The sequence below is a fragment of the Aspergillus ibericus genome (genome assembly GCF_003184845.1).
Source record: "Aspergillus ibericus CBS 121593 unplaced genomic scaffold BO80scaffold_20, whole genome shotgun sequence".
NCBI classification, from domain to species: domain Eukaryota; kingdom Fungi; phylum Ascomycota; class Eurotiomycetes; order Eurotiales; family Aspergillaceae; genus Aspergillus; species Aspergillus ibericus.
Window position 1 is genome coordinate 1 of NW_020292118.1, and position 12,442 is coordinate 12,442.

Genomic DNA, 12,442 nt, shown 5'->3' on the forward strand with positions numbered 1-12,442 from the left:
ACATACGACCATAGGGTGTGGAGAACAGGGCTTCCCGTCCGCTCAGCCGTACTTAAGCCACACGCCGGGAGGTTAGTAGTTGGGTGGGTGACCACCAGCGAATCCCTTCTGTTGTATGTTTTGTGGTTTTTTTTACATATTCCTCTGTAACTTTTTTTCTGTTACTGCATGGTTTAATCCAGGGCTGTAATCCTCCACAATGTTCTTAGGACCCCACACGACGCTGGTTACTGACATACCGTGAACACCCTTCCCAATGATAACTTTCGGCGACTGGAAAGCATCTTGTCCGAAAACCTACCTACATCCAGGTTCCATGCGAAAATAGGCCATTAATGAAAACTTCCGAGAGCATAGTCTTTCAGAAAAACAAATGCGACCGTGCACTCCAACCGTCAGTTCATTCAATCTCGGCCCATGTTCGGCCACGTCTCAGTCCATCAAACTATTACACTTAACACCCACGCGAACACTGGCACAAAACAAAAGATACCAATCATCCAAAAACCCAATGCAGTAGCTCGTTCAGCAAGTTCACCTCGAAGCAACCCCAGAACAAGATCTGAAAGGCATACGGCTTCGTCAGCCGTACTATACCAGACCCTCCCAGTCTCGGACTCGACCGCCCCAGTCTTGAATATTTGTTCCATCGTCTCCTGTAACAGAAGGCCCATCATTAGTTTGTTTTCTCCATCATCCTCGATTGTTTTAGCTCTGAGCGTCTCCTCCCGTTGATTCAATTGTTCACGCTCTGCTTCTATGCGTCTGAGTTCGCGAGCTTGATTTTCTTCGAGAACATCCTTATTGAACTCGAGGATTTTGATCTTATCTTGCAGATCGCGATGAAGATCCTCAAATTGTGAAGTGCGTATTGGATCTCGGAGATTCTCAGTCAGTTTTTGGGCGATGGCCACGAAATCACAAACCCCCGGTGCTGTCGTCGGGAGTCGATGTACGGCGGTATGGCGGATTTTCACGACCGTCAAGAGAATGGAATCCAGCTTGAGGTCCGCTGGACGAAGGGCATCTTCCGGAAGTCTCGAGGCCCATTTGGCGAGAAGCCTGGTCCCCTTGGTCAATTCAACGGCTGCCGCACAGTCCCAACCTCGACTCTCGAGTTCGACGGGGAGCCACTTTTTCATAAAGTCGAATATACACTCCTCCAGAACTTGTTGGACGGTAGTCAAGATTTGATGCTGAGCATGGTAGGGCAGATAAAGAGGAAAAAGCGAAGCGACCGGTCTCTCGGTAGTCAATGTCTGATCTGCAAGACCCACGTTTAAGTGAACCGACACGATTATCCTTAAGATGAGCTCGCTCTAGGGTGCGTACATACCTGAATCGTCTTCCTGTTCTTGCTTTTCCGCTGGGGCGTGGGCAGCATCTACTGATACAATGGCTGGGGTTTCTGCAGGGACCTCCCCTTCTTCCTTGCCCCTCTCTGTTTCATACGCGCTCGATATCCCCTCGAGCACTTTGTTGGTCGATTGAGAGGCTTCTTTTTCCAGTACTGCATGCTGCGTCTGCCGCACTGGACACGGCTCGAACAGACCGGGGAACTGCATCTCGGCCTTGGCACGTGATTGGAAGAGGCCCTTCTCCAAGAAAAGCTTGACCACGGACAGAACACGAGTGAGCCCGTAATTGGGAATTAACGTTCTCAAGGAGCCCTCGTGATCCTTGAGTCGGGTCCGGATAGCCTTGGCCTTGCGTAAGTCTGCATTTTTACCGCTGAAGATGGCCCGACACGCAAGAAAAATCTGGCGTTGTTCCGAAACCGGAACTTTTGTCATGGTGAGGATGGTGTTCCCGAATGCAAAGAGAAAGGAGATTTTATTAGAGCCCTGGGTCTCTGTAGATCGGGAGACAAGCAACCGTAAAGAGGATAAGTGACCTGCTCAGAGCAGAGAAAATTGGTTTCGGGCCGGTGGCTCGCGTGCTCCTCAAACTTGCCATTTAACTATGTTACCAGTGCGCTATTTTAGTACCGCCATATTTCGTATCATTATCATCATCGCTTCGCACGAGCGCCTACTAACCATGGATGTGGAAGTGAAGTGGCTGTGCTGGGAAGGTCAAGGAAGCCCAACAAGGCTGTCGCCCTATGATCGGAGTTTGGCGGCACTTATCATGACGTGTCCTCCCCCGCAAGCTCTCACCATTGGCACAATAGTTGAGACTAATCTAGATCGATCTCAGCGATGTGGTGGATTGATTGGATGGCAAGCACGTATTTCCTTGACGCCGCAGCAGGCCGATGCAAGTTGGCGCGGGCACCAAGCAGCGGGGTACGGATTCAGCCTCGGCCTAGCTTCCAAAGTGTCCTAGGTTTTGATGCTTTAGAACTCACAGTGGTTAGCCAAATGGCGCCTGGAGAGACATGGTAGCCTAGCTGTTATGGCTTCACAGCCTACAGCATTGGCCAGTCGACTACGCCTCTGGTACGCTTATCTGGCTGCCAACAACATCCGCGGGATTCCGATTCAGCCTGATTCGTTTGGCGCACAGCGAACCTAGAGCTGCCACGAATGGAGATATTCGTCCCTGGCAATCCCAACATCTCCGATCCTGTATGTTACGACGGATCCTCGAGCTCTTGAAAACCTGCTCGCTCACCAACTCAATACGGCTGTCTCCTAATGTCGTTCTGGTCCAGATTTCCAAACGGTTTGATATGCAATAAGTTAGCCGCGCAAGGAAATCTTTTCCCCTGGAAAGCTCAGTAACATTTATTCTCATCGCTCACGTTAGTTGCTAAGCGCCCAAGGCTGAGTGTGTTTCAATTTTTGGAGGAGGAAAGATAACATCAACCGCAAGTTGGCTGTGCCGCTCACAGGGTACTAGTCTCAGGAATATCAACTGACGCTCTCACAGCCATACGGATGGCTCCCTAGCTGTAGATATATGCTGTGGCGCCACTCGGACTGGCTGCCCCGTCCCGGCAGGATGGAACGCCGCAATCACTTTGCATGCCAGCGCACACCCAGAATGCATTGCGTACAGAGCACGCCTGCGGCTATCAATCGCAGCCTTGCTTGCAGGGATCATGTGTAACGTGTCAGTTCACTCTTGGTCTGAGCTTTCCATCCCCGCCGCAGCCTTGAGTATTTGCGTTCTTTATCAGAGCCTAGAGATCCGGGTTCCAAGGCGACTTCTTGGATCTAGCATCAAGATCATTTCTTGCGGGCACGACTCCGACACAAACGTCACCATGGCTGGTAAACAGAAGAGAAAGAGTTTGCTTGTGAAGAAGACCTACCCAAGCTCAATCCAACAATCTATCACACCAGCTGGGGAAGAGATGGCTGAGCAATCCGTGGAGGAAGCCGTGGAGGAAGCCGTGGAAGCTGAAGGTCTTCTCATCCCAGAGCTCTCGGAATACAGCCAAGCGCCTGAAAGGTAGGCCGCACACACGCGCTATCTCTGCCATTTACTTCGATTTGTCCCTCTCATCTCTAACGTCAACTGGCAGTCCCTACCTGACCCCCGCCATCACGCTGAAGGTTAGCGACCGCTACTACACCATTCCACAGTATTACCTCCGTTCTTTTAAGCAACTGAAATGCAGTCCACATGCCCTTGTGCAAAGCCAGTTTTTGAATCCCAAACCCTATCATCTCGAGCTGGCTATCAATCCGCAAAGCGCACATACCTTCGTTCATTACCTATACACGGGGGAGTTTGAGACCCTTGAAAGCTCATTCGAGCCCCCTCGGACTGCGGATGACATCCCAGAGGTCCTCAGCACCCGCGACAGCATCGAGTTTGAACGCGCAGCCCATACGTACGCCGCTGCGGTTCGGTACCAGATCCCGGGGTTACAGGACATGGCTCAAGGATTCATGGTCCGGTTCGCGGAGAGATTGACGATGGAAGACATTTTGAGTGTAGCACGGAACATATATCCCAGACTCTCCGAAGAGGAATCTGGTCGCACGTGGCTAGAGGGCTTTGTTCGCAGGAGATTAGAAATCGCGTACAACAACAGGAATGGAAAACTCAGATGGATGATGACGGCGTATGGGATTGGGAACGACGAGAAATTTGATCGATTTGTTATTGATGAGGTCTTGGCACTGTACGAGAAGGAGCTGGAGGAGGTATCTGCGGCTCTTGAGGAGGCTAAGGACGCTATGGAGGATTGGAAGAGGATGAAACTCACGTTGGATCCTGCGCCAGAGCCTTTGCTTGAGTGTGCGTCTGAACACGAGCCCGAAAAAGGACCTGGGCTTGAGTCAAGTTCGGATTCGGGTCTCGTGAATACAGCAGATTCCATTCATGAGTCCTGAACTTGAAATTCCCGGTCTCGGCGTCATCCACCTTGTCAACAAAGACGCAGGAAATGAGGGGGAAGAGAATGATAAGGAACTGAAAATCTCTTCGACAAGGGAAGGACTATAGTAGAAGATTACATCATTGCTTCAGTCGCCTGCTTTGTCAAATCGATATGATCTGCTTATCCTAGGAAAGATGTCTATTTTTTTCCGCTGTCCCAATCCGTAGGCATATGTTGAGGACCTTGGGGTTCAGTTATTGCCCCAGTCAAAGGACAAGGGGCACCTATACGTACGATGATAACAAAGCCCTTGTGTGGTAGTGTAGGAGAATGGGGGGGATATGCATGCATAGGATACGCCTGCCCAGCTCATCGTTGCCAAAATACTAACCATATGGCTATCTGCTGCAAAGCCTACCACCTGTATTACAAAAGCATCTAACAATGTACTTAGATGTTAGTGATTTGGGACACGTAATTTTCAGATTGTACGTAAAATGTCGAGCAGGCGGTAATGTGAGTTGATTCCATGAGTCGCCGGCAACCTGTCGGGCTACAGGGATCGACATGATAGACCGGACTCCCATGCATGTTGGCGTGGGCCCGTGTTCCGTCGTCTGATGGGCCTACTGCAGCCCGAAGTATGGTGGGGTTAGGAAGAAACGACCATTGTGATGGTGATGCTGAGTTGAGCCGGTGGCTCTTTGCCACCTTGAGGGAAAACGAAGATATAAAGGAGCTCTAACTGTTGGATGTCCTACATTCAATACTCTAGTTACTAACCACACCACAGCCTGCGGCCATCAATTGTTGGACAGAATCGCGACACCATGGCCATTTTCCGTACATTGAGGTCTACGGAGAGCGAACCTGAGCCCGAGTACGGCTTGAAGCAGCTGCACGACTCTGAAGAGGCAGAGGTGGAGTATGCTTTTTCAACCCATCATTCTGATCACCATCACTGACTCTCGCAGCATCGTCTTTGTCCACGGACTCGGCGGTAGTCGAGAGGCCACCTGGACGGTCAATAATGTGTGCTGGCCTCAAGCACTTCTACCACAGGACCTCCCAAAATCCCGGATCCTGACGTTCGGATATGATTCGCGGGTGGTCAGCTTCACGGCAGCCTTGTCGCAGAACGGGATCATTGGGAACGCCGAGGACCTCTGTGCGCAGCTGTCGCGCTATCGAACCGAGTCTGGAACGGTAAGTCGGAGGGTTCACTGATCCGGTTGATGGATGAAATGCTAAGGATGTCAGCAGGCAGAGCGACCGATTATCTTTGTAGCCCACAGTCTTGGTGGGCTGGTCTGCGCACAGGTAAGAGCACCTGTTCCTATCTTCTGACGATCCTTCAGTGGTAATAAAGCATAATGCAGGCCGTTGTCGCCGGCAATCGGAGTGCTCCTTCCGACAACACTGAGACGGTCAGCAAACACATCCGGGGAATCGTATTCCTGGGGACTCCATTCTGCGGATCCGAGATCGCAAATTGGGTATCTCGCTTTCACAGAGTGGCGGAATATGTATTGGAGAGCAACAAGGCCAATATCTCCGACCTGAAGAGCAAATCCGATACGCTACAGCATCTCATGGAGGAATTCGCAAATGTGTTGCGAAAACGTGACAACTCGGACGAGAGTGTCCGAACCACCTTCTTCTACGAGCAGCGGAAGACACAGGGCGTGATGGTGAGTGAATTTATGGCCTGATAGGGTTATGCTGACGCTCGCAAGGTGGTCGACAGAAATTCGGCTGCCATCCCCGGTCGCGGCGACATGATTTCCATCCCGGCCGATCATAAGCACATCTGCAAATTTGGATCGAGAGATGACGAAGGCTATGATTTGGTCCTTGGGGCGCTGAAGAAGATGCTCGTTATTGTACCCGTGAGGAAGAAGGAAATTGTGAGGATTCGCTCCGATAAGACTGGTTAAATAACACTGACTGAGTTCCCGCAGAGCCCGGTTTTCAACTTCAACAACGCTGGTGCTGCCATCAACAACCAGGCAGGTCAGCAGACCATTCATGGAGGCATGAACTTTGGGTCGTTTGGACGGTAGATGGTGCTTGTGCAGTTGATAAGTTGAACATAATGATTAGGTGCAATCTGAGCCTTGAAGGCGTGAAATGGAGGGTGAACAGTCGTTAGAATAGGACAGGAGAAGCAATCCCCTGGGTAAACATTGTTTATGGCGAGTTGTATCTTGCTGTTCGGGTAAATTGATAAGCCACAAGAAGGGCAACGCCGCTGTTGATTTCCATTTCAAGCTTTCCTGTGTTGCCTGGTAATAAAATTGAGCGTTTCGGCTGATTCAAAGTGTTTCATAATGTATTATCCAATCTAAACCATGTAACAAAAGAACTCATCCAAGCAAATTCGCCAGGGAAATATGGCCAGATAGCAGTGCGCGCTGCGCAGGTTGACGGTTGGAGTGGTCCCTCGCATCCCTCTTCGCCCCGCGGTTCAGTAAAAGGCTGACAAGGTCCCTTCGCCCTTCAGAAGCAGCTACATGAAGCACGGTCTGCCCATGTGCATCGGTCGCAGAGGCATTTGCGCCGTCATCCAATAGTTGTTGCACTCTTGCCGTGTCGCCGCGTTTGGCTGCTTCGAGCAGCTTCTCGTCGAGTTGAGACTATATGGTATTAGCCTGTGTTATGGGTACCAAACGGATTCTCTTTACCCTGTCCCTCGAATAGTAATTGTTGATATTATAGATACCCCCATTGACGACCTGGTGGCCAGCTTGGTTGTGAGTGGTGGAGTGTTCCGTATTATTGAAGGTATCTTGGTCACCCATCTTGTATTAAGAGACCAAACGTCAGTCTGAGGGATGTTGTCTGGAGTGGTTGCTAGCGAAGAGTTGCTCCCCGAAGAACAAGGATGGTGAGGGTACAGACTGCTGGCCAAGTAAACTTGAGATCAAAGGGAGCTGATGTCCAGGAGAGGTGTCGACAATGCCTTCGACTTCTGCATGCTGGTTGGCCCGACAGGTTTGATGCCCTACGTTCAGGTTCAGGGATCGACAGCCCTGACCCGGTTGCCCCACTATGCCCCTCCGGATGGCTTTGCCGCGTAGCGCCCGAGGTAAGGGAGCCAGCAAATAGTGCCTTGGTGCAAGCTTTCATTGGAAAGGTTGGCACGACAGGAGGCCGACCGCGGAGAGTGTGGGGAATGAAGGAATGGCATATCAGAGCTGGCAATATAGCCTTGTCAGTACGGAGTACACCCACGACGTCTGGTAAATTTCATGGTACTGGCTGTGTTTTTCAACTCCCTGTGTACGTCCGGAAACAAGAGCCGGTGGCAGATGTATCCGGTCGAGTACTAGTGGTTGGATAAGACAAGCATAAATTCCATTCGCTAGCAGGTGCTCTGGTTTTACCAAGACCTATATGCAGATAACTCCCGGTATTTGGCTGCTGGCTGCGGACAATAGACATTGTATTGTATCCTGCTAGTCTCTGACGCGAAGCCTTGCCAGACGTGTTTGGGCATTACTTTGCCCGAAGTTTGGCCGGCATGCATTGGTGTTTGCCACCATTGGTTGGGGATCTGCGACTCCCGAGGCGACACATCATTTGGGTTCTCGCCGGGGCGGCCCGGGCAGCGTCTGTCCAACACGTTTGACTTAATATCGACGCTTATGAATATGCTGGCGCGTACTAACAGAAGGCTTCATCAAAGCGGGTCATACTTGTTTGAATTATCGTTGTCTGCCTAGGTGTGGCTCGGAATTGGCGACCACCTACCCCATCCCGTTAGCCGCACCGTTGCCCTACTCAGCCCTTCCAGTGCATATGCCTGCATATGATATATACGACGTGGAACACCCAAGGGGGCGTATGGTTTATGCTGGAACTTATGTCCCTTCGGTATGTAGGATCTTGCCCGTGTACGTCATTTGGATCGATGGAGTATCAGTAGTGTTGTAATCCAGCACTCAGATTGGCTATATGCTTGAAAGAAATGCTTCACTTGACACAGAGGATGTGGGTACTACTAGGGTTGCTATGTATCTGAGGTCTAACCGACAGATATTGATTGATTATGCGAACTGGACAAAAGCAGCATTTAAATGGTCACGGACAGAGTGTCGATTCTTGCGGCAATGAACTAAGCGACCAGGACGCATTGCAGGTAAGACAGGAAGCGTGATCTCATGATGAATGCTCCAGATGAGATGGGATGAACTGTGGATCAGACCACGAGAGCCTAGCCGTCACTCTATCTGTTTTCTATCGCCATTACTCCTCTGGTCCTTTGTATAGAACCAAAATCACCTAACTACCAAGTCACCACAACATGCCTTTCCCTGGCCCCTTCTATCATAGTCCATTCCACCATCTTGGCGAAGCCCTTTAGCTCCTTAGGAGGACGGGAAACACTTGGCTGATCGTGAGATACGTAGGCCTGTATGACCTGAGCGCCATTTCTAGCACCCACGTTGCTCACATCCACCGACACGGTGATCCTCTCATTATCCACTTGCACGTTCAGGTTAGTCAGCTCGAACCTGGTGTAAGACAGGCCATGGCCAAACGGAAAGAAGACCTCCTTCCGAGTCTGTTCGTACCCACGGTATCCAATATAGACGTCTTCACCATAATAAAACTCGGTTCCGCTCGCTTCGAAAGTTGACAAAGGCCGGATTATCCTCGCAGCGCCGAGGAAAAGTCAGAGGCAGTCGCCCACTGGGGTTTGTTGCCCCAAAGACTACATCGGCAATGGCATGACCTGTTTCGTTAACCCCCATACCAAGCCTAGACCACAGATAGCGCCCGGTCAATCCAGGGCATGGTAACTGGGATGCCGGATTGCATGACGATAGCTGTGTTGGGGTTGGTAGCTAGGACGGCCTCGATCAGGGCATCACTGCCGGGAGGCAGATCCATGGTAGTGCGATCGTAGCCCTCGCTCTCCCAGTCACCAGTCAATCCCATGCAGAGCACGACTTGGTCAACCCGCTGGGCCAGGGCTACGGCACGGTCGATTTCTTCGGCCAAAGAAACCTTGCGTTCTGCCCCGAGCCTGATCCCACCCGCACCGAATCCGCTTGCTCCCGGTCGTTCGAAGGCAATGGTGGGATCGGTGCCGAAGTGAACCAGGGTAGTGTACGTATGACCGGCTTCGAGAAACATCGTTGCTTTCTCCTCGACCGTTCCGGTCCCGAAGAAGCTATCTCCGCGGGTCTGATGGGAGGCGTTGTCCACGATGCGACTTTCCGTCAATGAAGAGCCTTCCGGTTCGAGCGACACATATACTGAACTCGTATTCCGCAGTCACTTTTGGGGTCATAGTCCCGTGCAGGCCAGCATAATAGAGGTAGCCATGGATGTGCGGATTGTTGTAGTCCATCAGGAAGACCTCGGATCGACTGATATGGATATGATCTACTGCCTGGCGATTCGCCACCCCCGGGCATCGAGATGCACTTCCATATCGTGGCCGGCCTGCCCTGTTCTAGTCTGCGTCAGAACGCGACAGAAGAGGAAGCAACTTCCATCCCGGGGCACCCAAAGCGTACTCGGTCTGGGGAGCCTGGGCTCGGATGCCCTCCAGAGGACTGATGGCATGGTATGGAAACAGAGCGGCCGAGCCTCCGCCACAGTATGCAGCAATTGCTGCATTCGGGCCAATGACGGCAGTAGACCTCTCGCGATGGAATGGCAAAATGTTGTTCTCGTTCTTCAACAACACAATTCCACCGGCGGCAATGGTACGCAATTGCGATGCCGTCTCTGGCGTATCCAGCGTCCCCTCTTGGGCATTTTCAGGTAGCCCCAGGGTGCGCGTCCTGCGGTGGGCGGCCAACCGGCGTCTGCTTGAGGGTGTCGCTATGGAAAGGGTCTGAATGGATGTAGTACATCGGAGAATAGGGTTGATCGGTATTAAAATTATACGGGCTCACGTACCGTTCCAGTAGTTATAGTGGTAGTGGATCTTTTAAAGACTTAGGGCTAACGAACAACACTTCCATAATTGTCCTACACCAAGGACCATGGAATCAAAGATCTCGGCCGAGTAGGTGATGCAAAAAGCCAGCAGTATCATGTAGCAATAGTAGTCTGGAACTCCTACAGAAGTCCACGATTCTGCCTTAGATCTGATAGTACAATTGTCGTCGTCCGCCTTATCTCCTATCATACAAAACTAGTCATGGGTCACCTCCCACACTCCCTTCGCAGCATCCAGCTCAGCCCTAATCCAACCGGATCGCCAACAACTGCGCCCCAACAGCAACATCAGTGCCATTCACATCAACCGCCACTCCACTACCCCCACCCGTCGTGGCATACAACACATTCACTTCCCCCTCACCCCTCCCAAATGCACACCCCCGTCGGCTCCGCAATCTCCGTCGAATCCACATCCCCCGCAACCACCTCAGTTTGATTGCTTCCCCCATTCAAATCAAAACTAATCTGCATGACCGAGTTCTGCGCTGCCGTCGCCGCATACGCAAACTTCCGACCACTGCCCGCACGGAACCCATCCGGCGACACGGCAAAATCATCAAACGAGGTGCCCTTGGCAATCACCTCACCCGCCCCGGCCGTGACATTCTCATATAGGGGTGCTCTGCAAAAGTCAGCCCCGGCAGTCCAATACACGAACCCATCTTTCACTTTCAATCCATTGATACTGCTCATCAGGGATGCATCCTTAATCGCCTCCCAGGTACGTCCGGTCGTGGTTATCGATCGCGAAAATCGAATCCTGATATGACGTCGACGCCAGAACAATCGTCTCATTAAACGCCGCTAAGCCATTGAATCCCGTCGGGGCCGTGGGGCGCGCAATGAGGGTAATATTAGGGTTGGTGTCAGTGCCGGTGGTGAAATCCACCCGCCAGACGTGTGTGGCGTTTGCGGGCGGGTCCCCGATATTGGCGGAGGTGGTGTTCGCGCCGGTAACGTAGAAGATGTCGTGGGCTGCTTCAGTGATGCCGGAAAGGCCGAGGACGCTGTTGAAGGTATGCAGGACGTTCTTCTTTGGGTTTGGAGAGCGCGGATCGAAGGCGAGGAGGCTGGCGGGGGGGCCGATCTCGGTGGCGAGGATGATGCCGTTGGATCGGACGGCGAGGTTCTCGAGCCAGGTGTCGTTGGAGGAGAATTGGTAGACGGTGCGGACGGGGAGGGAGGCGGATGCGAGGGTGTCGCTTGCCGTGAGGGCAAGGGTGGTGAGGAGGGAGGAATGGAGGTGCATGTTGCTTCTCAGTAGACGGATAGAGAGGATGGTTAGGGAGTTGATAGAATCAATGAAATTGGGTGAAGAATTGCGCAGACACTAGGAATATATAGGGTTCGGAGGGAATGATGCATGGTTGGGATGTATATAGTAGAATGCATGATGAAACCATTCGACAACACACTATAACATCCGTGCTGGTGATCCCCGTTTCTCCGCGGCTCACTCGGTCCCGTTGCCTGGAACAGGAGACCCTGGCCGATGCATGACGCGTCTCCGTGCCGCTCTTTAAGTTTCTCCCCTACCGCCACGTACCTCGGTCTTTGACAGTGGGACTGCGAATGCCTGAGACTTGGACTCGCAAACGATCGTCAAACGGTCTTGAAATATATGAGGCGACAATTCAGGTACAGTCCCGGTACGCGGTCAGGAATCAATCTTATCAGACACACAATCTTATCATGGGCCCGATCTTATCGGAAACCCAATCGGGCAGTTTGACGAAGTTTAGGATAAATCCCGATTCAAGGGACCACGAACATTCAATAGTTATTGATTGAAACACCCAGGCCTATTTAGTGTCCAATACAAATCCCTCCCAGGTTCTCATGTAATCGATGAACCGCTCACTCCGTCCTGAGCCCCTCAGCCACTCCCTCGACACCGGTAACGCCGGAGCACGATACGTATGATCCTCCCCAATATGCCGGGGTAAATCCGGGTCCAGGATTGCCGCCTTCCCGGTCATCACAAAATCGCATCCGGCATCCAACACCTCCGGCGCCTGCTGAGAAGTCATGACATGCCCGGACGCCCCGACACGAACCGACGCACGCGGAAGCCCAGTAAAGACACTCAGTAAGGACTGACCAGCAAATGGCGCCTCCAATGCAGTCTTCCGGTAGTCCCAGACTGCCAGGTCAAGGTAATCAGTAGTCTCGCGAATAGCTCGTGCCGCTATCTCGCGGATGTCC

General features: G+C 52.0%; 6 protein-coding genes across 6 annotated transcripts; 2 read left to right on the plus strand and 4 right to left on the minus strand.

The window, feature by feature from the left end:
• Positions 1–150: 150 nt before the first annotated feature.
• On the minus strand, positions 151–1,928 carry BO80DRAFT_407033 (ubiquinol-cytochrome-c reductase cytochrome c1). The gene is made up of 2 exons (XM_025717784.1): positions 1,337–1,928; positions 151–1,264 (listed from the first exon to the last, which is right to left on the minus strand). Exons 1-2 carry the CDS (start codon positions 1,791–1,793, stop codon positions 441–443), a joined length of 1,281 nt encoding a protein of 426 aa, XP_025575067.1. The 5' UTR covers positions 1,794–1,928; the 3' UTR covers positions 151–440.
• Positions 1,929–3,301: 1,373 nt separating this feature from the next.
• On the plus strand, positions 3,302–4,289 carry BO80DRAFT_356017 (uncharacterized protein; the record flags this gene model as incomplete). The annotated part of the gene is made up of 2 exons (XM_025715773.1): positions 3,302–3,399; positions 3,473–4,289. 2 exons carry the CDS (start codon positions 3,302–3,304, stop codon positions 4,287–4,289), a joined length of 915 nt encoding a protein of 304 aa, XP_025575068.1.
• A 704-nt stretch (positions 4,290–4,993) lies between these two features.
• Positions 4,994–6,584, plus strand: BO80DRAFT_425181 (esterase/lipase family protein). The gene is made up of 6 exons (XM_025719456.1): positions 4,994–5,201; positions 5,251–5,482; positions 5,537–5,596; positions 5,656–5,967; positions 6,013–6,183; positions 6,238–6,584. Exons 1-6 carry the CDS (start codon positions 5,107–5,109, stop codon positions 6,337–6,339), a joined length of 972 nt encoding a protein of 323 aa, XP_025575069.1. The 5' UTR covers positions 4,994–5,106; the 3' UTR covers positions 6,340–6,584.
• BO80DRAFT_87316 (ankyrin repeat domain-containing protein) lies at positions 6,573–7,197 on the minus strand. Its single transcript, XM_025724875.1, has 2 exons — positions 6,961–7,197; positions 6,573–6,912 (listed from the first exon to the last, which is right to left on the minus strand). Exons 1-2 carry the CDS (start codon positions 7,075–7,077, stop codon positions 6,643–6,645), a joined length of 387 nt encoding a protein of 128 aa, XP_025575070.1. The 5' UTR covers positions 7,078–7,197; the 3' UTR covers positions 6,573–6,642.
• Positions 7,198–9,040: 1,843 nt separating this feature from the next.
• BO80DRAFT_434841 (glycoside hydrolase family 3 protein) lies at positions 9,041–9,418 on the minus strand (the record flags this gene model as incomplete). The annotated part of the gene is made up of 1 exon (XM_025720885.1): positions 9,041–9,418. The coding sequence occupies one exon, from the start codon at positions 9,416–9,418 to the stop codon at positions 9,041–9,043; it is 378 nt and encodes a 125-aa protein (XP_025575071.1).
• An 890-nt stretch (positions 9,419–10,308) lies between these two features.
• BO80DRAFT_475216 (uncharacterized protein) lies at positions 10,309–11,600 on the minus strand. Its single transcript, XM_025723201.1, has 3 exons — positions 10,963–11,600; positions 10,649–10,922; positions 10,309–10,593 (listed from the first exon to the last, which is right to left on the minus strand). Exons 1-3 carry the CDS (start codon positions 11,484–11,486, stop codon positions 10,480–10,482), a joined length of 912 nt encoding a protein of 303 aa, XP_025575072.1. The 5' UTR covers positions 11,487–11,600; the 3' UTR covers positions 10,309–10,479.
• Between the last annotated feature and the right edge of the window lie 842 nt (positions 11,601–12,442).